The 25,624-nt window shown below is 40.2% G+C and overlaps 2 protein-coding genes and 1 long non-coding RNA gene across 17 annotated transcripts in view; 1 reads left to right on the forward strand and 2 right to left on the reverse strand.

Annotated features, from left to right (window-relative positions):
- Nucleotides 1–10,619, forward strand: part of EYA2 (EYA transcriptional coactivator and phosphatase 2) — a 105,286-nt gene extending 94,667 nt beyond the window's left edge. For 6 of the 7 annotated variants that reach the window (XM_075768335.1, XM_075768337.1, XM_075768339.1 and 3 more), the window contains 5 exons: nt 1,074–1,234; nt 2,241–2,355; nt 2,959–3,080; nt 3,899–3,999; nt 7,950–10,619. In XM_075768335.1, coding sequence (XP_075624450.1) covers nt 1,074–1,234; nt 2,241–2,355; nt 2,959–3,080; nt 3,899–3,999; nt 7,950–8,030 — 580 coding nt within the window. In that variant the 3' untranslated portion in view covers nt 8,031–10,619. The remainder of the gene's footprint in view (nt 1–1,073; nt 1,235–2,240; nt 2,356–2,958; nt 3,081–3,898; nt 4,000–7,949) is intronic. The other variant, XM_075768334.1, reaches the window with a different exon arrangement.
- LOC142604087 (uncharacterized) lies at nt 1,230–4,782 on the reverse strand. The gene is made up of 3 exons (XR_012837984.1): nt 4,673–4,782; nt 2,811–2,904; nt 1,230–1,759 (listed from the first exon to the last, which is right to left on the reverse strand). It is a non-coding gene; the product is annotated as an uncharacterized LOC142604087 (long non-coding RNA).
- Nucleotides 10,620–15,208: 4,589 nt separating the features above from the next.
- Nucleotides 15,209–25,624, reverse strand: part of ZMYND8 (zinc finger MYND-type containing 8) — a 61,599-nt gene continuing 51,183 nt past the window's right edge. For 2 of the 9 annotated variants that reach the window (XM_075768803.1, XM_075768804.1), the window contains exons 17-22: nt 24,782–24,862; nt 23,680–23,758; nt 21,669–21,908; nt 21,343–21,500; nt 19,831–19,920; nt 15,209–16,651 (exon numbers count right to left, since the gene is read on the reverse strand). In XM_075768803.1, coding sequence (XP_075624918.1) covers nt 16,550–16,651; nt 19,831–19,920; nt 21,343–21,500; nt 21,669–21,908; nt 23,680–23,758; nt 24,782–24,862 — 750 coding nt within the window. In that variant the 3' untranslated portion in view covers nt 15,209–16,549. Of the gene's footprint in view, nt 16,652–19,582; nt 21,046–21,342; nt 21,501–21,668; nt 21,909–23,679; nt 23,759–24,781; nt 24,863–25,624 lie in introns of those variants that run through there. The other 7 variants (XM_075768805.1, XM_075768807.1, XR_012838051.1 and 4 more) reach the window with 6 other exon arrangements.

A 25,624-nucleotide genomic window follows, 5' to 3' on the forward strand; every position in this document is an offset into this window, starting at 1 on the left:
GCACTAGCTACTTCCCCAGTCAGGTGTCAAGCACTGTAAGCTGCCCTGAGAAGGGTAGGTCTGTGTCACTGAGCCTTTCTGTCCCTTCCCTTGCTCTGGTTCAAGCTGAGTTTGTCCAAATCCACCAGGTCTGTGACCTGATCCAGCCAACTGTGTCCCATAAGCTGCAGCTGCCCTCTTCCATCGCAGTTCAATCTGAGATCTGCTCAGGCCATGAAACCCATCCTGATGCTGTCATCTGGCAAACATTTTAAGATGACATGAGCTGGTACTGCCTCTGTGTGCCCCTCCTTCCCCAAACCAGGGAACTGATCCAGCTGAAAAGCAACTTCTTTTGTTGTTTGGGGTTTTTTTTAAAGCTGCATTATGTTTAACTGGAATAGTTCTCTGATCTGATTCACCTCAGAGCTGAAGAAGTGCTTGTGCTGGTACAAAGAAGGGGGGCATCGAGGAAGGCTGAAGACAGGAACAAATGCCTGGCAGAGGGCAGGATTGCCTCCTTCAGAGAAACTGCCTGTTTAAGGTGTTTGTGGAGTTGTCACTTGCCCCCAATTCATTGTGGTAATTACTCAGGAGTTGCTTTGAAATATTAACTCAGTTTAAAAAAGAAACAAACTTTACGTGTTGCAGGCAATAAAGGCTCCTTTAGTTAATTTCTTAATTTTTTTCCTTGATCTAATTTGTGTTCAGACCCTGTTTAGCAATATAGCCAGGCAGTCAGAAAGGTAACAGAATTTTCTCCTTTAGGATTTGAGTATTTCTGCAGTTACCTTAGCAGCCTGGATGAGACGCAGGTGAGGAGTTTGTGACCTGAGGACATTCACATGTTTTGTAGTCCAGAGGACCTCAAAACTGGCAGGTAGTGCTAATTAACCAGTGTTGTGTTTACACCAAGAACATTTTTAAAATCTGTTCTAGTAATGGTGCTAGAGGTGAACCCCAGTTCTGTACAGTGTGTCCTGCGTACATCTCTGCTGCCACTTGTCTCCACATTTCTTTCCAATTTTTTCCACTCCTTGATGGCGCTGTATAGGCTGTAATTATACTGACCTCTCCCCTCCTCCCTTTCCCAGCACATATAACTTCTCCGCAGATGGCTTTCACAGTTCAACTGCCAGTGCAAATCTGTGTCTGGGCTCAGGTGTTCATGGGGGAGTTGACTGGATGAGGAAATTAGCATTCCGCTACCGTCGGGTGAAAGAGATGTACAACACCTACAAAAACAACGTAGGGGGTAAGTGTCTATGGCCAGGCAACAAGAGTGCCTTTCACATTCCCAAATGCTTCTGACCTTGCTAGGGACATGCTATGGAGGAGGTGTAGAGAGCATCATGCTAAGAATACTTCACACTGAGCTGAGCAAGTGTTTCAGCAGTCATCCTTAAATAAGATTCTGTACAGGATTGTGGGAGAGATGCTTAAATACCTGGTTTAGTAGTTGGAGAAGGAATCAAGTCTGAGAGTGGGGCTTTATTTTCTAATTTCTTTGGCAGGAAAGCAATCATCTCCAATTTTCCAAAATGCTTAGTAAGCAAGGAAACAGTTCAAAACTAAATATGCTTTTTTTTTTCCCTACAGAACACATGGTTGATCTCTGTCTGAAGGCGTTCTTGTATCCTAACTACTTGGTTTTAACTCCCACAAAACAATACCACCAGATGTCAGGATGCTCTGGGTTCCTTCATCTCAGTTAGTTCCAGACAGTTCTTCCAATAGGCTGGTCTGCTTCTCTTTTAGAAGATCAGTGCCAGGTCTCTGACTAGAAGCAAAACTCAGATTATCACCACAACCTTTTTTTGTGGTTGGAGGAATAGCTTACCCACATGTACTGGAAATGGTGCATAGCTTTTCAGGAGAAACAAAACCATCCTGGCTTTGGATGTCTCTCAGCTCAGGCCACTACCCATTATCCACAGCTCTTTTGTCCTCTTGCTCACTTCCCATGCAAGCTTTATGCTAACTCCAAGAAAGGTGTTTTAACACGGCCCCGCGGCGTACAGGTGACTGGTACCATTCCGCCAGAGAGGAAGGAAGCTGGGCTGTGGTAGCTTAGGAGTGTGCTGCAGTGGGGCTTCATGTAGAGCCTTGGAGTGACGTGGCAGTAGACAAAGGGAAGCAGCCTGCATGAGGCCCAAGAGAAGGGCAGTGGGAGAACACAGACAGGAGCTGTTTGGTGTTCTATGTACAAAGCCATGCAACTCCTTTTCTGTGCTTCTGCAAAGATGCTTTCCTGCTTACAGGTTTAATAGGAGCTCCTAAGAGGGAAACCTGGCTGCAGTTAAGAGCAGAACTTGAAGCGCTGACTGATCTCTGGCTCACACATGCTCTGAAGGCGCTGAATTTGATACACTCCCGGTAAGAACAGCTTAAAGAATTGCCTACGGGCTTGATCCAGGATCTCCTTTGCTTCCCTTTATTCCCCATCTAAACAAATTGAGACACATTTATAGGACTTTGCAGGCCAAACCTGTGGGAGGCCAGTCTGCACACGTTTGCCAAACTTGAATTATCAAAGGTTGGGGTGAGCTTGAGATTAACTGAGCAGAAGAAAAACCAATCCTTTTTCTTGCCTTTCCTTGGCTACCTCATCTGTGGCACACTTTTCATGTGAGCAGGTTTACAGAAGAGTAGCAAAGGGAGAAAAGGGCCCTTCTATCCCTGATATGTTCTCTTGAACCCAGCACGGACATTACTACATGGTGTTTAAATTCCCGCAAAATAGATCCTGGCATGCGTGCAGTAGGGCTGCACCACTGCTGCTAGTTTGTTTTATGTTTTTTCATTCTACTAAGTTGATAAAAAGACATTACCAGTACTCCCAGTGTCTGCCTGTAGCTGCATAATCACCCAATGGCTTGAGAACTTCCAGTTGAAAGAAAGGTGTGCTTCCTGCCATCTTTCAGTCTGGAGTAAAAGAAACAAACACGGATTGCCACTTTACTAACTTTTGTTTTCTAGGCCTAACTGTGTGAATGTGTTGGTCACCACAACTCAGCTTATACCAGCTCTTGCTAAAGTGCTTCTCTATGGACTGGGCACTGTCTTCCCCATTGAAAACATTTACAGTGCAACAAAAACAGGTAAGAGCAAACTAACTTAGGCCTCACCAAAGATAGACTGAAGTTTTGTCCCCAAGTCAGGCACATATGTCCAAACTAATCACAACAAGCAATGTATGAGGTTTATTTTTAGTTCCACGTTTACATATCTCTAATTCACATCCTGACTGCCCACACTTCAGCTAGTATAGACTGAAAAAAAAAAAAAAAATCAGTATTCCCAAGTGTCCCTATGGGGGAGTGAGCCTGAAAAATACCCACCCTGTGGAGCATCTAATGCATGTGGGATGTTCAGCTCACCCACCTAGGAGGAAGACAGTCTGATTGGAAAGAGTACCTACAGAAGCACTGTTTGTACCCTCTTATTCTTGCAGAGGGGTCGAGTGTGCTGAATGAGCTTTATGAAGCTGTGTGATTAGTAAATACTGGTAGGGTTGGCTTGGAGCTTTTTTTGTGTTCTATTTTTTCTGGTATAAGTGTTTGAACATCTGAGGTTTGTATTTTCGTGTTGTACTGCAACCAGAATGAACAGACGAGAGCTCTTGAAACTGAATGCTATGAGTGTCATATCAGTCTACCAACTGCCAGTCTAAGCAGTGCATCAAAGTCACAAAGCTTACGGAAAACTTGGAAGTCCTCGGCTCATAAAGAAAATGCTAGTAACTGTCATGGAGATTCCATCTCAGATGAAGATTCAGTTGGGTTCTCATTTCAAAAGAAAATGAGGAATGTAGCAGCAAGTTCGGTTAGGTCCCAACTCCAGTTCCAGTACCTGAACGTTAGCCCCACCTGCTGTATATGTCCAGATTAAAAAATGTGTCTTCTCTTCTGTTGCTTAGGGAAAGAGAGCTGTTTTGAAAGAATAATGCAAAGGTTTGGAAGGAAAGCTGTGTACATTGTAATAGGAGATGGTGTTGAAGAGGAACAGGGCGCAAAAAAGGTACATTTTGTAGATGCCATGCTGGATTCTTCCAATTTTCATTTCAATCACCCTTTCTTTAGCATTTAATGAAGCTCTCTCCATTTAAAACAGTTTACAATTGGTCTTATTTCTTAATATGCAAAATACTCAACAACCTTGTGAGAAATTTCCTACTGTAAATCCCCCCCACCTTTGCAGCTAGTGCAATTTTTCAGGTAGTTGCTGTGTCACGTGTTCCAGGAATCATTCTTGCTTAATAAAGATGGCTTTAAACACATGAAAAGGAAAACTCCAGTGTGTGGTCTCAGATGAGCAAGCAGGGTGAATTTCTGATCTACATGTGTTTCTTTTGTAAATTCCAAATTATTAGAATTAGTTTTGAATTACTTATTAGAATATGCGTATAGATATGTATTTGTATTGATGACTCCTTGAGATCATAGGGTTGAACGTTATTAGGGTGAATACCAAAGGGACTGGTACTGAGTTGCTGCCTTTATCTATGATTTATGTATTAATGTGATTAATTTCACAAGCAAAATGAAATTGGGAAGATTTGTGCTAAATACCAAGTAGAATAGAAACTGTGAAAGTAGTATGGTCAGGAGTAACAAGCCCTTGGTAATGTGTCGTGCTCACTGCATAGATGTGGCCCACTGGCATAAGTAGCCTTAGAATTAAATGGACTAACCTGTGCATTGAATTGAGTCCTCTGGTCATTAGTATCCATGGTCCACTCATTGGAAAATGAGAACTGGAGTTTTAGGGACCAGTTGAAGCTTCTTTGTTTTGAGTAGACTGTAAGAACCCCAGGTTCAGAGCATGCAAGAGAAAAAAGCAAAGTTTGAGAAGATCAAAGCCCAGATTCTGCTTACAGTGATTTGGTGTGGGGAGAAAAGATTTGGAGATCCAGCAAGGAATACCTTCTGCTATGTATAAGGGATATCGGTATATTAGAGAAGCCCAGGAGTGGTAGCAACATGGAGAGCAACAACCGAAGACCTGAAGGAAAGCAGTCAGGTGCATCAACTAAATTGTACAACGTGAGAATTTAATATCTAGAGTTTTCATTTCCTAAATTTTATAACAGAAACCTGCCTGGAATCTCTATTTATTTGGCTTTACAGGGACAGGAATACAATTTGTTAATGGCAAGCGTTATTTGCAAGATGTCTTTGTGCATCTTGGGTCTTGTGCTCCTGATGTGAATGCAGAAATAGGATTGAGTTGCTTTTGCTTCAGGAGCATTGCACGTGAGATGCAGGAACTGACTGCTTGAGTCCCATCTAGTTAATTTTAAATAGGCACATAGATGGGTGTTGTAGCTGAGGTGATGTACAAAATATTACATCACAGGAACTCAGCGCTGTACAGCTGAACTTTGTCCTAGAAGACCTGACATCTCATTCTGAATGAACATCCTGCAAAGAATTTCTGAGCAAATTTGAGCTCATTGGGTGCACAAACCCAGGAACAAAGGGATCCCAGCAAATAAGGTGATCAGTACATATTCTATCCCCAGAATTGTATCTTGCGCCATCTTCAAGGCAGCAGAAATCTTCATTTTTATAGTGTATTTCCCCTGGCCAATGGAAGCAACAATACCTGCCCCCACCTTGGAAAACTATCTACATCTGCAAATGGTTCTCTAGTTCATGAAGGGTTAAGGAGTTGTCAGGGAAGTGTCCAAAATGCATGACGGGGAGTGAAGTGATAATTGTCTGTTGCTTTTGACAGCCCAGTGCAGTACTTCAAAGGTAGTGGGTCAGTGAACATGACTGCATCAAAGGCTGCAGGGGCTCTCTGGCTCTATGAAGAAGGGGGAAGGTTCAACAGTCTTCTGTAGGCAGGATTTCAAGAACCCTCTTGCTTGTGTCTCCTGGCCTAAGCAGCTCTCCCATTAGTAAGGCACATTCTTTGCTGGGCTGTCACCTCCTTTGATTGATGACAATCATTAGTCAAGGCTTCTACACACCTGAGCTTTATATGGAAAAAAAAAAGGGGGGGGGGCAGGCAGAGAGCCTTTCACTGTTTTGCCGACAGCACTGATAATATCTCCATTTTAGTGGGTCATTTTTCTTCACCTGTCTGATGAGTGATAAATCTTTAAATGCTGAACAACAGGAGTGGCTGGAAGGCCAAGTCCTCTTCTCATTTAAGAAGGAAAAATAGATATGTAATGGAAGGGGTTTAATAGCAGCTAGGGGAGGGAGAAGGAAGTAACTTTTCCCCTTAAAGTGAAATTGCAGAGCAATGGATTCCAGTCACTTCAGATGGCCATGTTGGCTTGCTGTCTCTACACACATTGATAAATAGCTTGAAGGAAACACTTGTTTACTGATAGGTAAAGTACCAGAGGGAAGCTTGAGTTGTATTTAAATGTTAGAGGAGTGTAAATAGACACTCTGTAAAATAAATATCTGGAACACACAGGAGGTTTTTTTTTTACACAGGTAGGTACACTTGGAACATCTCCCTCCATTAGAATCATCTGTCTAGGAAGCATATCTTCTCTAAAGCTTCCAGAAGCAGTATGTTTACAGTTGAGTTATTTACAGTGATAAAATGCTCCAAAATTTTATTCCCATGCTGGGAGGGGAGTAAGCTCTGTCAGTTAAGGCTTTCTGTACATTCGTTAGTGCATACATATCACTAACTGTACAGAGACTGGTATTTTGGGAGGAAGCTAAGAAAATCATAGTCCCAAATGTGGTTATAAACTCTTAAGTGCAGAAACGAGCTGTGTCTTCAATGTAAAGTAAAACTGCTGTAACTGTTTTGGATAAGGAACAAATCCAGCTCAAACCCAAGGGTCACCAGAACATACCAAGATAAGCTATATTTAACATCTAAAAGCAAGTTCTAATTATTTTGAGGTTATCTCTTAGCTACGATCCCCATGGTCACTTGCAATTGCTAGTGATTGCAGAACTACATTGCTATAATGATGCTTTCGGAGTACTGTTTGTACCTTACCAGATTACTACCTCAGGTCCCCTGTGTAATTGAACTGCACAGCACTTACAAAAAGTTGATACTTCGTCCTCTTTCAGATGGAAGGCTTCTTTCCTAGAGTATAGTCACATTTTTCAAGAGATTATCAGGATATTGTAAAAAAGATATAGTAGGTCACAGGTAGTTGACCTTTTCAGATTTTGTCCAGCTGTTACAATCTCAGGTGGAATTGGCTGGTTAGAACTTGGCCATTTGTATACATGACTTCAGATTTAGCACAGTAAATATAAATTGAAAAACAGGGAGGCAAGAGAAGAATATAAGATAGTCTGTCAAAAATAGGAATTAGGAGGTTGTTTGGGGACAGGCTGTCTTCGAACCCTGTCACACCTTTTTCTGAGGCAGCAGTGTTAGACTAAATGAGTAACTGATCTGTGCAGCGATACCAGTTCCTACTTTTACAGAAAATGCAGTATGACCTACTGTTCCAGTTAACGTGGAAAGGGAATTGTTAGAAAGCATTTTGACTCTTTGTGGTATTTTATTCTTTTGTTTACATTTTATAAATTTTAATAACTTCCTTTTATGATATATATTGTTTACTTGTCTGTGAAGCACTGACAACAGCTTTCACTAGTGATGTTCACCTAAAATTGTTTCTAGCAATACTGCAATTCTAGAAACATTCCTAATTAAGCCATAAAAAAAAAAAGGAGAATAAAGTTTAGTAGCTAGTACATTCAGAAAGTCAGCCTACATCCTCCATCATCCTTGAAGCAGGACACACCCAAATTGTGGAGGATCTGTCTTCCTCTCTGCGTAGGAGAAACATAATAGACACTTCCCACTCCTTTCCTTCCTTCCTAAGCTAAGCCTCCTTGCCTGTGACACCATGATGGCCTGGTGGCCCAAGTACAAAGCTCTGTTCCCAAGGGTGCAAACTAAGAAAGTTGTTTTAATCTCAGTATTAAAAACCAAAAAAAAAACCCACCCCTCTTTTGGTTTCACTCTAGCACAACATGCCATTCTGGAGAATCTCTTGTCACGCTGACCTGGAAGCTCTTCGGCACGCCTTGGAACTTGAATATTTGTAGCAGACCCCAACATCTTAGCACTGTGAGGGCTTCACTCAAACTATTACATCGATTCCACCTATGCCTCAACATTTTCTTATTAAAAAAAAAATCCCACAGCAACTGCAGTTTTTCTTTTTTTTGAAGGAGAACCCTTTCAGGGGAAGCCTTTAAGAACTTGCAGCCAAAGAGCATTGTATCAAGTTCTTCCTTTGGACAGAGGAAAAGCCTTCAGATAACTCACTGGAGATCCTGCAGTTACATGGTTAAGCCGGATGCATAGAGCTGTAACTGCCTTTTGCCATCAACGACAAACACTAGTCTTGGGTCTACTTGTCAGTTTCTTGCTTTTGAAAGGGGAAGAGGACATAGTACGGAGTCTCTGCACAGTACATCACATCCCATGGGACCTTCTGAACATAAGAGTGAAACTGTTGATTTTTTTTTTTTTTTTTTTTTTTTTTAATTTATGAACTAATCTCATTACTCTGGTATTAAGCTCTGTACCTGTGTTTTTAATCTGGCTTTTTGGGGTGGGTGGGTGGGAAGAGGCTTACTGTTCTAAATTAATAGTTCATTTCTCCAGAACAAACTCTGGGGAAAAATCATATCGTGTACATTAATAATAATGACACATGGTACCATTGGTAAGAACTATAGCTGTGTTTTTAAATCTTACATAGATGGTATGTGGACTGTGCATGTGTCTACACTGTGCCTTATGCTGCCATCTTGGGTTTGGGGAAAAAGTACCTTGTGATGCGTGAAAGGCATTAAATAAAAACATGTTTACATTTTGGGGGACTAGATTACCTGCCTTCTCTCCAGCCAGTCTTGGATCTAGAGGTAGGTGTAGAATACATGCTCCCTATTTCGAGGTGGATTAGGCCGGAAAGACTCTGAACAGAGCCCCTCGGGTGCCAGATGGAGCCTGTAGCCAGCTCTTCTCTCTCTTGCTGGGGCAAGGACTGAAGACGGTGACTGCGTCCGCTGGGAGGGAACGTGGGCGCTCAGCAAACCTAACTTGTCCTGCAAAGGAAGATAAAGGGCAAGCAAATACTGCAGCTGTGCATATTTATTTTGATGTAAATAAATGCATCTACAAGCAAGGTTCAGTTTTAGGATTTCTGCTGAGCTTGCCAGTTAATTCTTGCTGTCAAAATATTTCAATTCTCTGGGCTTGGATGAATCTCTAATTCACTTTCAAAACTGCTCTTGCTTGCTTGCTGTGGCACCAAGTGACCTCAGAAGGAGCAGAGCCTCACTGGAGCAAGGCGTTTGAGAGAGAGAGATGCAGCAAGTAATACAATCCCCTTATCTAGCATGTGTGAGTCAAGATCAAGTTAAGGTTACACACATTACAAGTGTGACACAAGTGCTACACAAGCCTGAGTGATACTCTAACGTCTAAAAACATTTACCTCAGGAAACAAGATTTGTTGCTAGATCTGAGAGGGGATTTTTCTGCCAGACTAAAAATCTGATCTCAAAATACTCTGATCTCAGTCTTTGGCTCAAAAGGTAGCAGCTGTAAAGCCTGTTAGCTGTACTTGTCAACAGCAGGCATGAACAAAAACAACCTTTAAGTACATGCTTGGGAGGCATTTGCAAAGAGCTGCTCACAGGGCTGAGTACAACACAAAACAAAATAAAATGTGATTTTTTTTTTTTTTTTTTTTTTAGCAAAGGTTGCTTGTCTCAGGGTCTGTGGAGAAGCAAGTCTGGCAGAATTTTTCCCCTCAAGGTTTTCCAGCTGTAGGACTGTCACAAATAGGAAGTTTTATCAATCACAAGTCAAGGAAATCAAACTCAATGGAGAAGTGACTGATGCTTGCAAGATAAGCATACCTGTAAATAGAACCTTTGAAAGAGGACTGAATGCCTGGGATGGCAGACTCCTAAGAAGGCACAGCTTCAGCTTGTAACACCCAGCCAATCAGCTAATTGCTTTTCCTTGACATTCCAAATTTAACACCTGCCTTGAGTCAATTTTCTGAGTACTAATTTTTTTTCCTAAAGCTTCTTAGAATATTTTGCTTTTATAGAGTCTCAAGCTTTCTTGTCTCTGTCTCCAAAGTTCTCGGCAGAGGCCTGTGCTCTGTTAGTGCCTGCTCGTGTTCTGTGTTCCATTGCTGTAAGTGATTTCTCCATATTCCTCCCAGCTGACGATTTTTACTCACCCACAGGTAAGACAGGTGATGTGCACCAGCACTAGGAACACTTGTTTGTCAGACAGGCGTACCACTTCCTTCCAGTCGCTGTGGCACATACTCATCTCTCGCTACAGCAAGAGTGTCAGAATTTGCTGTTCTAGGGCATCTGGTAGCTCAAACAGGAGATCTCTAACAGCTTTTTACTCATGAGCATACAAAAGGCCTGAGAACACACGCACGTAAAGGCCTTGCTCAGCTCTTTCACCTGTGTTTTTATGTATTTGTACATTATTAATTACAGCGTAAAATCCTTTCTTGGTCGCATCACTAACCAGAACTGAGTACAACTATGATGTGACATGGTTCCCAGATAAGTTGCAGAATAGCTGACTCTGAGGTGAACAAACCAAGCAAGTCATGTTAGTACTATTATTAAAATGTGGAGCTGATACCAAAATCTGTCAAAAAATGTTTAGTGTGTTAGTTGATGTCTGAACCTCTAATACAGACTTTTTGTATTTTAAATAGAAAAGGGGACGTGAAAGATGCAGCTGATGAGATAATGTGGGTTGAAGTCTGGGACTGTAAGTGTGATGGTGTAGCAGCTGCTATCACAGCTTCTTTATAACAAACACGTGAAGGACAAAAATACTTGCCCAAACAAGAAGAAAACCCAGTCCCATGTGTACACTGAGGTGACATTCATCACATTTCCTAGAGTATCCTTTGCTCTATCATTTCCTCGCAGATAACTAATAGGAATACAATGCTGCAGAGTAAAAGAAATCAGCTTTTCAAAGTCACCGATTACTGATTGCTAATGCTCCATAATTTTATCTTCAGCTCCTTTCTATGCCATAATCTTAACAGGTTTGCTAGTCTTTTGTAAAGGAAGCAGAGCCTCACCTGGCAGCCAGGGCGAACGATTCATTGCAGGTGTGAGCCTCTGCCACCACATGGGCCTGACACAGGTATTTCATTTCTGACAAATCCAGGACTTCTAATGCTCATCCTAGAAGCAGTAACAACCTGCACCTCACATCATGTCATGCAAACCCCTTAAAGGCGTTCATTCCAGTTCAGCTGTAGCAGAGCAGAAGAGCCACATTGGACCCTGCTCCAAAAGGGTGAAAAGCCATTTTCAAGCAGATGGCAGGTATTACAGAACAGAGCAAAGCTAAAGGTTCTCCGTGAGCGGTTAAGCTTCCATCCGACACACTGGCTTGGGACTGTCACTGTGGCAGTGACAGTGCTGTGGTTAGGAGCAAGGTGACACCCATTGATCAGAGCAGCAGCCTTGTGCCAAGCTACTGCAGCCACTGTGGTGCCTCTGTTCTGGTCTGTCCAGATAAGCACTGTGTACAGATGCTGAAAATGCCATCAGAAACAGCAACCAGCCTGCCCTGTTGGTTTAGTAAGGCTGCCATCAAGGAAGGAAACCCGATTCTGGTTTTTCCTCAGGAGCAGCTGCTGGTTTGGAGTTGTTTGGGGTTTTTTTTTTCTCCCCAACAGTGCAAGGCAGACTGATGCTTTTGTCTTTTATAATAGAAACTGGATTTCAGTTACCAGCAAAGGCAGACAATACAAACTGTTTGCAAAATATTTTTACAGCACTTTAAAGGTACTTTTCAGGCTACTGCAGATTCGCAGCATGTTTACTGTTTGCATTTTCCAATAATTTCCTAAGAAAATGAAAAATTTGGATAATGCAGGTTGCCTGTTTGGGGCAGGTAGTTCTCAGAGACAGGAGAAAAAAATCTGACCTTCAGTTCTGCCTGTGCTTTGGCCTGGCTAAAGCTCAGGTATGTTCCCGATCTCAGGGCACCTTATCTGAGACATGGTATGCATATATACGTCCTTTCAGCCTATACGGTGTGACTTGCTGCACTGCACCCACATAACACTGCAAAAGCCTGACTGATCCCCACCACACACCTGCTCTTCCCCCTGTCCTTTTCAGGTGAAGGACTGAAACAACATACCTTGTTTTTTCCCCACATTAGCCTCATCTTGAGGGCTCTCCACCCATCTGCTCTCACCTGCCGCTTCTGGTAAACTCTGGATTGCAACACAAAGTAAAAACAGCTCTTAACAACCAAAGAGACCCACTGAGATGACAAGCACCAAAAGAGAATACCTTTGTGGGCCTCTCTTCAAACATGCAGTCGTTCTGGTAAACCAGGACCTGGATCTGAACCATTTCTGAAAAGGGCTTTGACAAAAAGCACACTTGGGCCTTTGCCCAGATTTGAATAGTTCAGGTGCAGCAACAGAATACAACGTTTTGTCAAATAACCAGAAAACTACGAAGAAAATAGTTGCAAAGCTACATGTCATCATTGGGGCTGGAAGAACAAGTTGTAATTATGCGATGGTACCTGTTCCCTGTACTGACTGCCCTTGCGGTTCTCCCGGTGACCTGAGGGCAGCCGGGCTGCCAACACCTCCCTCTGCCCCAGGCAGTCAGGGTCTCTTGGGTCGGTCCCGGAGCTCTGGTGTGACAGCCATCTCACCCAGGAGTGGTAGGTAAACTAGGCAAACAACCCCCATTCTCAGCAGTTTGCCGTTTCCCTAGGAGGTACACAACTGGGCGGGTAAGCACAGTAGAGCAGAGGTACTCAAAGAGTGGGATTTTGTATTAAAATGATTTTTTAAAAGGGAAGAAGACTAGAAATCTCATTGTTTCTAAAATGCCTTCAGTTAAGGTGCAGCTGTACAACCATTTTAAAAACTAGCTGCTACAATTCACAACGAAAGGGTGACTATTCAGAGGGACATTGATCCCCTGGTAAAGGACAAAAATAAAAAAACCCACCCCGTGTTCAGTGAGCTATAGACTAGCCTCTGAACTGGCACATCCGTGCTGAGGAGGATGAAAAACTTGGGAGCCTTTGGCTCCTGATGGACTGTGTTCCTCTTGGCTGCTCCGTGTTCCTCTGTATCACAAGCACATAAAGGTTTAAGCGCTGAAAAGCTGACTCAGCAAGCACCAGAACGGTAAGGTGAGGGCACAAGTGATGGCGTGCGTAGCCCCTGCACCATCCAGCCCACAGAGCTCTGCTTTGAGCACAGTGGGCTCCCTGCAGCCAGACTGTGGCTACTGCCCCTCTTGCAGCTGGGGCAGTGGTCCAGCTGTGTCTGCTCCAGGCATCTATACACGGACATCAGGCTTCTGCGGCGCAACCTTGCTGTGGTAAACTCCATCTGGATCATATCCTTTGGGGGCTAAACAAAACCTCAGAGCACCCTGACTGCGCTATTGGTGCCTACGTTCTGACAGCATAGAGTTCCTGAACGAAGACTAAAGCTAGGAAAACACTGCCACCACTTGGTCAAGCTTTGGAGTTGACTGGCCCGGATAAGAACACCAGTGCCACTCCTCCCCTTCTTCCTAACTGATAATGGAAAATAATAATAATAATAATACAGATTTCTAAGCTCAGACTCCAAGACAAGTTAATTTCGTCCCCAAAAGCAGAGGAATCAGCAGTAACATGCCCACATGTCTTTCAGTAGCTTATAACAGAGGACGGCAAACACTCGGGATGCCCAGTGCCTGTAGCCAAAGGGTGAAAAGCAGTTTTCCCAGCATGGTATATGGTCAAAGAGGCTTTTTGTTACTTACAATCTACTGCCCCTGGCCCCCATCAACTCAGCACCTCATCATTGGCAGCACCTTTGCAACTAGACTATGACAGGACTGAGTCAGGTGCCACAACTGATGAACCATCACAAGTAAAAATAATTCCAGACACAGCACAGTATTTTTTTCCCAAATACTTGGATCCAAAATAAACAAGGGATACACATAGGGTACAGGGATACTCTAGACACAAGCGATGGATGCAGCTTATGCCCAGTCATGGTATTCAATCATACAGGAAATAGTCATAGCCTGTCTTTTAGATTCACATCCCATCAATGTCATCTCCTTCCATAATGCCAGAGATGTGTTCTTCATTCATTTTAGTTAGCACAAAATAATCTTCAGAAAAACAATGAACTTCATACTGTAACTAGCCAAAATGTGGAAAAAGTAGTGTCACCAGAACATCCAAGATGATAGTTTGATCTTGACCTGGTAACTCTAGTTGGGAATTACTATTTTGGATTCATATAAATCTTTACTAGGATTTGTCACCTATTATTTCTCATGAGGAAAGAAAATTTTATAGAGAAAGCAATGCTCATTACAAGAAAAAAAACCCACAGGTTGCACCAGGCTTCAGAAAGCAGCATGGTTTCCTGTAACCATTTTTGACTTGTTCATCTCTTTCCTTTTTCCTCCCAACACGAGCTTGTTTCAGCGGCACCAGGATTCGAGTCCCGTGAGGAAGGCCAAAACACCATTCCAAGCTTTCAAGACTTGTTTCCAGTGCCACTGTTTAAAGAAAAGCACATTAACTTTAGCTGTTTTACAAATGCACGTAACAAGGTAACTAGAGGAGTAGGAACTTTAAGACCACATTCATAGCAACATTTCACAGCGAGCTATTTCATTAGCTCCCCATTTCTTCTAACGGACACGTAAGGTGCACACAGCAGTCTTGCCCAATTTGTGTCCTCTTGGAGGGCTACAACTGTGCTCAACACAACAGTCCCCACTTCGAACTGACAGCTACACCTGACAAGACTACGCACATCAGTCCAGCCCCAAGCCAAGCAGCGCATAAATGTTCCACAACAAGCAATGGACCTTTGCTGCTGTTAAGAGTGAGAGAAAGCGGATGCTACTGAGTTTTATACATAAATGGCTGCTGCTTTACAGACTGCCAACACTACTTTGTTTTTTCTCAAACTTGACAGGCTTGGACTCAAAGGTCCCACACTTGTGAGACACAAGATCCCAATGTAAGTGAAATGATCTATGGTCTGGAGAGTGTGCAGAAATGGACATTCATCCAGATTGAAAGGAAACTGGAAATCCAGGAACACAGAACATTTTTCTAAACCAGTTTAATAAAAAAATTGTGAAGTTTCTTGAAAAATTGGAGAAACCCAAAGCATATCGTGTGTGTCACCTGTCTTAGTCACAAAGAAACACAATTGTCAAAAAAGATATTTAAGTTTAATACAAATTTTATACAAAGAAAATGTGAAAAAATACTTCCATATGCTAAAAGCAATTATGCTTCACAAATAAGGCCAGCTAGGCTATTTTTGACACAACTGCAATTCACGAATATTCTGTTCTCGCTTTTTTTCTCTAATACTCCTTTCCCTCTAATATGGGTACTAGCTGGAGACTGTACAAACCGCATTCTTTTATAAACAATGGGAGAAATCAACATGACTAAAATGTACAACAGAATGTACTGGAATGATATCATACAATTAATTTTCTCATATACATACATCACCTTTGCTTTGTTCAATGCTTTCGTTTTACACAACATACAAAATGGTACTACAGTATAAGTGTAACAGACAGCATTTTCAGGGGTTACTTTCTCTCATACTGTACTGTTTCATGCTTACATAAAAACATAAATCCATCATATAAATAATACATGCTCTGGCCCAGCATCAAAAGCCCTTTGCCCATGTTTCCCGATCCATGTTTTTCTCCACACCTAGTTCTTGTTCCATTCAAAAAGCTTTTCAAAGTCCTTTTGGAGGATTTTAAAAGAAAACTGAACTGTGAAGCATAGGAAAAAACTTTACTTTTCTCAATCATTGTTACCAATGATCAGAAATTCCGCTACAACCAGCGGGTATTACGCTTTCCAACTTTTCTGATATCGGACTGAATGAAATTTTAACTTAATCTTAACCTGTAAACAATATAAATGTTAACAGTCTGGTCATTGTAAAAAACAATGTAAATCTTTATGTATCTCAGGTCCACAGATTGGAAATATTATAATTTGCCTACTACAATTAACTGAAAAGATACCCTTCATCACTTGGTTGCCCAAAGAAATTCTACAAGAGTTTCAAAGTGCAGAATTTTTTTTTCTCAATCCAAATGCAAATCAAGTTGTTCAGATTCTCATGATTATATTATTTGATGCATAACTGCAGTTTCCCAAGACCAGTTTTCAGTGTTAGCTTGTGATAAGGCTGGTTTAAACCTTCCTTTTCCAACTTCAAACGCTCTTTATAAGTTAAAGTCAATACAAATATAAAAAGGAGATGGTACTCTAATGACATCCACAAATTGTACATTATTTACAAAAGAAGCATAGATTTAATATGGATCTTACCTGTCCTCAGCTTTTCTAAGCCAGCGCTAATGCTTTACATTAATGTAGTGTAGTTAATGCTTTGTACACATATACAAAGCTAAAGTCTGAACCTTTGAGGTTAATCCAAAGAACTCTGTTTATTTTTCACATTTCTATTAATTTATTTATTCCAACAATTGTATGGACTTCTCGTTAGCAGTTAGACTCTTCGTACTTGGACTGGCATTGTGGTCTGAACATACTGAACTCCAGTTCTCATTGCCACTGTCCCAGCAGAAGGACTTACCACTACAGGAATGGTCTGTGGATTAAAACCAAGAGAAACATATTGTTATGTTAAAGGTCACATAAACATGACCACAGAAATAGAGATTTATTTTTTTTTCCAGGGAAAATCCAGAACAAGTTCCAATTTTGTGCGAGAATTAATACCTTTATTACCGCAATATGACCTCATTCCAGGGTAGAAAGTAGTGTATTACTTTCCTATAGCCAAGAGTTTTTCTGTCTTATTTTTACTACTACTATGTAATTACAGGGACAGGTGGTCCTGTAGGTACTGTACCCACTCGGGCTGTGCTTGGAGAGTTAGGTTTTCATAGTTACATCCAGTTATGTATTTTCCCCAAACTAATACATGAGAAGAGGAAAAAGGGCTAAGAAAATCCTTTGTAATTTGAAAAAGTTTTGACAAATCAAACTGGAGTACAAAAATACCCTTGTTTATAAGTATATCCTTGTTACACATTACTTAAATCTTTTTCCCCAAAAGGAACTCCCCCATGCATTCAGTCTACACAGAACAAAGAACAACCATCTGAACAAAAAAGTACTTAAGTTAACTTTTGCACAAATAACAAAAACATCAGCATTACTGGGAACTGCCTTATACACCCTGTAAAAATATTAATATAGAATAAGCTTTTCACTTCCATCATACAGATCATGATTTATAAATCTCAACAAATGAAGTTTCAGGACATCTCTATAGGTGGTCATCGATTCTACAGATGCAGAGACAAAGGCACGAGAATGTTAAACAATCTGGTCACCGTCACATCACTCTGGAAGATCTGGAAAAGGATTTATTGAATCTTAAGTCTGTATCTGAACCTTCCTCCAGAAGTGTGAGAAAGTCTAGAAATGCCTACAGCATACAAACTGCAAGTATGTTTTGGTACAATTCCGTGATGCACAACCGGTGATCAAACGCACGCATCCATTTCAGTTCACAATATTTTGTGGAAGAAACAGGAAGTGAGATTTTGAGGAATCTGAAAGGGATGCACAGATCTTCCCCTGATGGTGGTGTGACATTCCAGAGAGAACATGGAAGAAGAAATACAAGTTCACTGGAGCCCAACGTTTCCCCACACTGTTTTAAGAAACCACATTAGTGTCTTAATAGTATTCAACAAAGATTGTGAGTATCCCTACTGAGATGGATTCCAGCCTAGAGCGTTTATCAGCTCCTTTGTGAGAAAGTCTATGCCTTCCAAAAGCCTACTCATTCTGTTCCCTGGAATGCAAAGATGATGAATTTATATTTTTACATTATTTTAACTGCAGAAAGAATAAAAAAAACAAATATGGAACCAATTTGCTAAATAAATTCAAGATTGCTGCCATTTTGTAATGATTTCGGATGTGTACACAGGGTCCCATGGAAATGGTACCCAGAAGATATAGTGGATGTTGTTCAGAGGAAGGAATTCCTAGTTGGAAACAAAGTGCAAACTGAACCCTAAAGAAGCCATTTTATAAGTCACTATTAGTACTACAGGTGGGGAAATTAAGGTTGCCACAGTCGCCTTTTAAATATACATACTTACACAAGTGAAAAAATTAAGTTTCAGTTCTACTGATCAGGATATGGAATGTGTGAGACTCCTTAAATGTGTTAAGATCATTCCCTGAGAGGTAAATTTTCCACCTCTGCCAGTTTTACACATATGTACATTTTGCATACATATTAAACATGCACTAAGGTTTAAAATTATTTAAATTGCACGTGCAGTCATTAGAATACAGAGGTGTCTGTAGCTGTGCAAGACTAATGCAAATGTGTACAAAGTTTTAAACATGCACAAATAAAGGTTGAAACTTTTCGGACGTTCCAATTATGCTTTACATAACTCAATACACTTTGAATTACAGAAAACCCAAGAAGGTAACTGCCATTTTTCTGAATAGTACACAAAACCGTCTGATGATCTTACCACCTCTCAGCTATTCACAAAAGAGCCTAACGTCTTTGATGTTTGCTATTTGATTTTAAAACACATATAAAAACTTCTTGTTATGGTAATTCAGTCCAAGCAACTTAGGGCCAATGCTGTGAAGGTGCACAGTGCTCTCAGTTGAGACAAAATGAGTCGAGTTAAAATGCTGCTAGGAATGTGAAAAGTCATGATCCCCACTAAGAGCGCTTCTGTGGTATAGAATGGCTATGAAATACTGTATGTGTGTGCATGTGCATGTATCCATAGATACACACACACAGAGGCAGGTCTCCTGCAGCTGGGGGGTGGGGTGTGGGGGTGTGCACGTGGGTGTGTGTACACAAGGAGAGGGAAGGAGAGAGTAACTTCCGTAGCAAATTAGGCCTCACAAACACAGTGTGATTAAGGTACACTGTTAAATTACTACACAGTTGTTGTTATAAATTATCTAACTTCAGTCACCCACACACGGGCTTCTGTGTTGAACCCACCAGAGACAGGGCATGCCGCTCAGTGACCAGTGTGGTATCAGCGGGTCTCCTTTTGGTAAGAAGAATGTCAGCTCAGATGCAGTGCTGACTCTGAAGCAAGCACTACAGAACACAACCAGCTGAAAGAATGGGATATTCTGGTACATAAAATACAAAAATCAAACTCACTTCTGTCCCATCTCCTGTGACTGAAACTATGGAATTCAAGTGTCCTTGGTAAAGTCTTTGATGGAAAAACCCAGGTCTGATTCCAATGCCATTTCTCATAATTTTGTAACGCTAATGTGCAGGACTGCATGGGAGATACGCTGCTGCTGAATGCATATTTTCTTTCGTAGTTACTGAGATGTCACAGAAATATCAAGCATAGCTAAGAATTAATTAAATCTCTTTAGGATACCATAGACAAAAAGATATTTAAAAGATATTTAAAATTAATTCTATATATTTACATTGATGTTGTGGTCAAGTATATACATGACACTGACAAATAACTAACATAATAATGTAAAATGGAAGTCTGACTGTCCTCAGTGCTTTTGCTATACTTAATGACAATTTCTGAATCCTTGTAATAACGAATGATGAAATGAAAGGGTGGAATGTTGCATGGCAAAATAGGACATTTTGCACTGCAAGTTGAGACTATACCAGTGAATTCATTTCTTGATAAAACAGCAGACGGAGACAACCCCCCAGAAATACTGAGCAATTTTAATGCCAGGAACAGCACTACTGCAGACTTTAAATGATGATATTGTACTTACAATTGTGGGTTGAGTAGTTGGAATATAGGTGGTGGTCTGCGGTACCTGGACCAGTTTTATAGGCTGGTTGCTTGTCACACCTGTTGCTATCTGCAGAGACAGCACAGGCAACCTCAGTAGAAGTCTCAGCTCTTACATAAATTCCACCTAGTTGTTATTATTATTATTATTATTATATGAAATTTATGTTGGATGTTTTGTTTGTGTTAAAAATTTGCATCTTAATGAATTCACAGGTTACTTCTTTGTTAATAAAACAAAATTCAAATTATGAACATGATCAATGTATACAGCATGATGTTTCAGGTAGAACATCTACGTGAAAGCAATTCCAGATTTGTATAACTGGAATATTCCCTGGGAAAAGTTTTAGGTAATTGATTTTCTCCCATTCCCTATTTCCCCAGTAACAGAAAGGTAGTGCTGCCACAAACAATGCATATAAACATTGACTGAGCCAGAGTTTAACTAACTTCACCAAAGCATTCACGTGGAACAGCACATCCTTTTTTCTCTCTTCAAATCTGTTTCCCAAGTTACTCCCTTAGATGACACGTCAAGCCCAGAGATCTAACACCAGACAGTAGCAAAAGTGTCAAGAAATGAACACAGCTCTCTAGTTTACTATGCTTCCCAATTCTATAGGACTATCTCAATGAGACATCATGCTGGAATCACAATACTACAAAATTAGTTTGCTTTTAATATTTTAAAATACAACAAGGCTCCTACTGACGTGGGGGATCATGTGTAAGGGTTTGAAGGATCACCCCCCCCCCCTAAAATTTTTCATTTAATAAATCTTGCAAGGGCAGAAGAAAAACGATGCTGAAATTGCTAATAGTCAAGCCCTACCTATGAAGCAGATTCTTCTCTATAAACATTTTCTATATATGCAATGTTAAGTCCCTTTTATTAGAGCGTTTGCTCATCCTTGCCTACTGAATACTATCAGAGTAGATGCTATGGAGGATTTCGTAACTGCACACTGCTCCGTTAACTGTAGATCCAGGTGAACTGTTGTATCAGTGTTATGGAACATTGTGGTACCCTAGTGGCAGTCTGTTGTGATAAAGTAAGTTGATTTGAATGCAGGTCTTGAGCTTGGCCTCTGAACCCCCAGGCAAGAAGGGCTTGGAAGTGCTGCAGTCAGTATTGCTTATCAGAAGGCAACTTGTATCGAAAGATCCAGACCAGAAGCTACACTGATGGGTCCTGGAGAGAGAGAGAGAAAGAGGTCCAGTCCCCTTTGGCTGGAAGGATGAGTCAAGCCAACACAAAGATTTACTGGGAATGAGTGAAGGGGAAAGGGTGTTCCCAGAGGACAGAAGGAGATTTTTTTTTGCCAAGATGAAGAAAAAAAACCACAACTCCCTATCTCAATCCCCAAATCATACTCTGAAATATGCAAATGGTCATAAATTCCTGGCTGATCCAGGGAAGCCATTGGGGGTAGGTTTCAGAGAAAACTTACATACTGTTTTTGTTTGAAGTGACCACAATGATACTCACTGTAACACTCTCTTTGCTTTTATCAGCTGAACCTTCCTTTTCCTTAGGGGTGCTGGCTGTTTCTGTGGTTGTAGGCTGCACACTTGAACTGGGCTGGGATGATTTATTTAATGTTTCTGTGCTAATTTCATTATCTGTTTCTTGCTGTGTTGCAGTAGCTAAAATAAAGGAAAAGAGAGAAAGTAGCCGCTACTTGTGTGTACCGTCCACAGTCACTCTTCACAGGCCCATCTGCACCCACGCAAATGGTGAATATTGTGTCACTATGTGTTCCACCCACCCTAACCCCCTTAAGTTGTGAAACAGCCAGCCCAGAACAAGATTACCTGACTGTGTGCAAGATTTCATATGCTCAGGCCAGTGAGCTTGTTGGCAGGGATAGTCACAGTAGCTAGTATTCCAACAGCAATAAAAAATGGCCTCTTTCTTGCAGTTAGCACACCACTGCTTCTTTTTAGTTTCATCCACTGCTTGCTGCTTTTCCAGTTCCAGCTGCTTCTTCACCTCAGCAATCAAACGATCTCGTTCTTGTTCTAGACTCTGACGCATTTCAGCCATTGTCAGTTCTACTCAAAACGCAAAGGAAGATGAGTTTTCCATTTTCCACCCCCCAACAGCAAGGTGCAAAACACTGATTTTCCTGAGTTTAAAGACAACATGAAATTAAAACTAACAATCAAAATATTCCCCAAGTTTGAGATTCCCATGTTTCATACCTACTCAACAAATGGAAGTCTTTCATCTTCTTTTCTTACTCTGGCACCATGATTGTTACCCTTCACCATTACTTTCTGTTTAACTCTTTAGTTATAGATTTCCCACAAAGGATCAGAATCCAGGTGTACCATGTGCAGCATAAACACAAAAAGAATGTACGCAGCTGCTGCTAACACACCTTGTCTTTACAAGCCCAACCTTTTGTTCTACTCCAATATTCAGAAAATACAGAGAATTCTATTTCTTTTCTCATAAGTAAGTAACAGCGAATCAATTGTTCATTGTATCTTGGTTTCTTTACAAAGAAAAACGTGGAAGTTCCAAAAGGAACATTGATATAAATAAAGCTGTAAATTTGAGCCTTACTTCAGGATTGCTTTGAGCACCACCTGCAATTAACGCAGTTATAAATTGATATCTCAGCCACTATGAGTGACTATGAGTGAAAGAGAGCTTGACAAAATTTTCAAGGACATGAGCAAATACAAATAAAGCATTCCAATTTTACAGCCACCTTAACTCAGGATGAATCTTTTGAGTCTACTGAAAAACTCTGAAGTTGCCGTACTTTCAAAAGACCATTAAAAGGTGTTTATTTACATCAGTAGCTTAAGACTGGTGATAAAGGGTTTAAAGGATTTTTCTTTTACTTCTGAGCACACCTACACATTCAGTTCTGTGAGCTGCAGATGAGTTGTTGCCATACCCAAGTAATTCTGAAGAATGCCACAACTGGATTGCAGCGGTGGAAAAAACGGTCTGCCCTGATTTGAAAGAGCAAGATGCTACTAACAAACCAAAGACGTGAGTCTGAATGTGGAGTTATTCAGCCCTTAATTTACTTCCATTTCAGATGCGCTCTGCAAAAAGAGTCAAGAAGTGGACTAGGACACTGTATACACAGTCCTAAGGCTGTTTGGATTGTATGTAGCGTAAAGAAGACTTGATCACGCAATTGCAACCTTCTCCCCACAGTGCATTAAAAAAAAGATAATTTAAGAGGAATCACAGTTTAATCATGGTTTAATTTCCCACCCATATGGTTGAGTGAATGTAGAGATTAAAATCCCCCTCCTAGGAGGAATAGTCTTTTATCTTTTTAAGGCAGTATTTTGACTTTACTTCACTGAGTCTGGCACCAAGATTGAGTCCAGGTTGTCTATTCACTTTAAATAAATAAAGTATATACACCAACAGCTGATCTGAACCAAAGTGTCAGCTACAACCTACAAAGATACCAGAGGAAGCAGTTCCTCCAGTGGCTGTGTTAACAGAACCTGGTTCATATGAGAATACATATGAAATAATCAGCATAAAATACCTCATGAAGAGGGATTATCCAGTGATGCATAAAACAGTTGTTCTTTCGTATCAAAAGCTCTCTTTAACCTAAATTTGTCTCAGAGGGCCGAACGTGTTATTTAATATGCACAGATAAAGTGACTTTGTGTACATTCTCAAATGTGTCTGCTAACATCAGCACAGCACATTATATAAGGTTTTCTGACCTTCACTTGGACAATTAGTGTCATACGATGAAGGTAAGACATACTACAAGCATTTGGATTTTCCATTTAGGACAAAAAACTGATACAGTATTCTGAACTGCCATTTTCATACCTAGATTATGCTTCATTTCTGAGAGTTCCTGTTGATGTAACCATTGAAGTTTTTCTATCTCAATCCTCAAACGCCGAATCTAAATAGTAAAAACTTAATAGTTAGCAATAATAAACAGGGTGCAGTGTATAATACATAATTATTACACAGAAAAACATGCCCAAAGCAAAGAGCCTGATCGTCACTTGCATCAAGGCTCCTTCATATTAACGTGAGAACAAGACCATAGTAAATCCCAAACCAAAGTCTGAAGTATTGTAAATATTTGTTTGCTAGATGCGCTTACCATAAAAAGTACAGGATTGTTTGAAAACAAAAAGAACTTCTAATAAACTTGCTCTTGCTTCCTCTGAAATTAGTTGAGTCTCAGATTTCTCTGACTGGAATCAAAAACCTATTTCTCAGTTTTGTTTGCATTTCAAAAATTTTGAATTTTTTTTTAAACCTAGATGAGGCTCAGAAAAGGAAGTTTTTCATTCACTATGGGTTGGGAATACAAATATCATTGCTCAAAATTGTGACTTCCTTATTTTGGTTAAAATGAGCAAACAAATCATCACACTTTTAACTCTAAGTTTTATTTGTTCACAGTCATACTTGGTTTACACTGCTTAATCTGCTTTTTCTAAGTTTAAAGAAAACACTTAAAAGATACTAAGTACTACCTTTGGAGACAATTAAAAGCAATGTATAGCATTTCATAAAATACTGGAATAAGCTACTACACTAGAAGTAAATTAAAATCTTCTTCCTCTTTTGGACAAATACTTGGTCTAAAAAAATTGTACTTTCAACAAGACTACTTCATTTCTGATTTTAAGCAGGGTGCCACAAAATTACATCCTCAAAAGAAGCTTTAAGGATCTGGGCTTGATGGCTTACTGTTTATTTTCCAGATCCCACCCTATATTTTTTCAGTTTTTTTCTCCACCACTGTAATCATTACTTCTAAAACAGCACATAAATTAGGATCTCTAGACGTTCTCAATATATAATACTTTGTAGGTATAGTTATATTGTACTTTTATACATAAAAATACTATTTTGCAACTTTCAGAAGTAAAATACAAGCAGTAGTGAGTTTTTTTAATCTTACACTAACCTCAGCTATTGTACTTCCAGTAGTATTTTTCGAAAGATCATTATATATTTCAGTCATTGTTCCTTTGATGGCATCCATCATCTGAAACAAAACAATAACAAAAATTATTTGATATATATTTTTAATAGATACCCGCTTTCACTTCCTTTCAACCACTTTAATGTGAACTTACATTACCCTCAACAATGACTCATAATCTCTCTATATGCTTACCTGGGTCTGCTTTTAGAGAACTATTTAGAAGGTAGAACACAACACTTTTGATCAGGACTCTGATTTTTAACTGTCCTGAACTGGTGAACTGCTTGACCTTCCACTTTTCAAAGAAATTGCCATTGATATAACAAAAAAATATTACCATGAGTTTGGGGAAGAAACTCAATGCAAAAAAATTAAAAAATGAAAAAACAAAAAAAGATGTTTACTGACATTGCTGACCACTGCCAATCCCACCAAGACCATATGGTTGAACAAGAACATTGAAACTTCACAGTCAGGATTAATTCTAGTGCTTTTAATGCCTGGATACTCAACTTTATTTCCTTATTTAGTATTCACCTTAATTTTTTAATTTAAAGATCTAAAAGGGTATATGAAAAGCTAATGTCCCATCCCTCACTGTCACTATAATGATACAAGTATTACAGCACATATTCTAACAGCTTCTGTTTTAATACATGAGTACACACCTATGACAAGTTACCATCTGATGAAGCTATACAGTATTTTAAAATCTAAGTACATTTTTGTATATATATTACTGGGCACAGATGAAGAAATATTAATCTTTACTCTAAATATGACACTGACGGGTTATTTACACCTTTAGGAGAAAACACAGAA

This window comes from Balearica regulorum, chromosome 16, assembly GCF_011004875.1.
Source record: "Balearica regulorum gibbericeps isolate bBalReg1 chromosome 16, bBalReg1.pri, whole genome shotgun sequence".
NCBI classification, from domain to species: Eukaryota; Metazoa; Chordata; class Aves; order Gruiformes; family Gruidae; genus Balearica; species Balearica regulorum.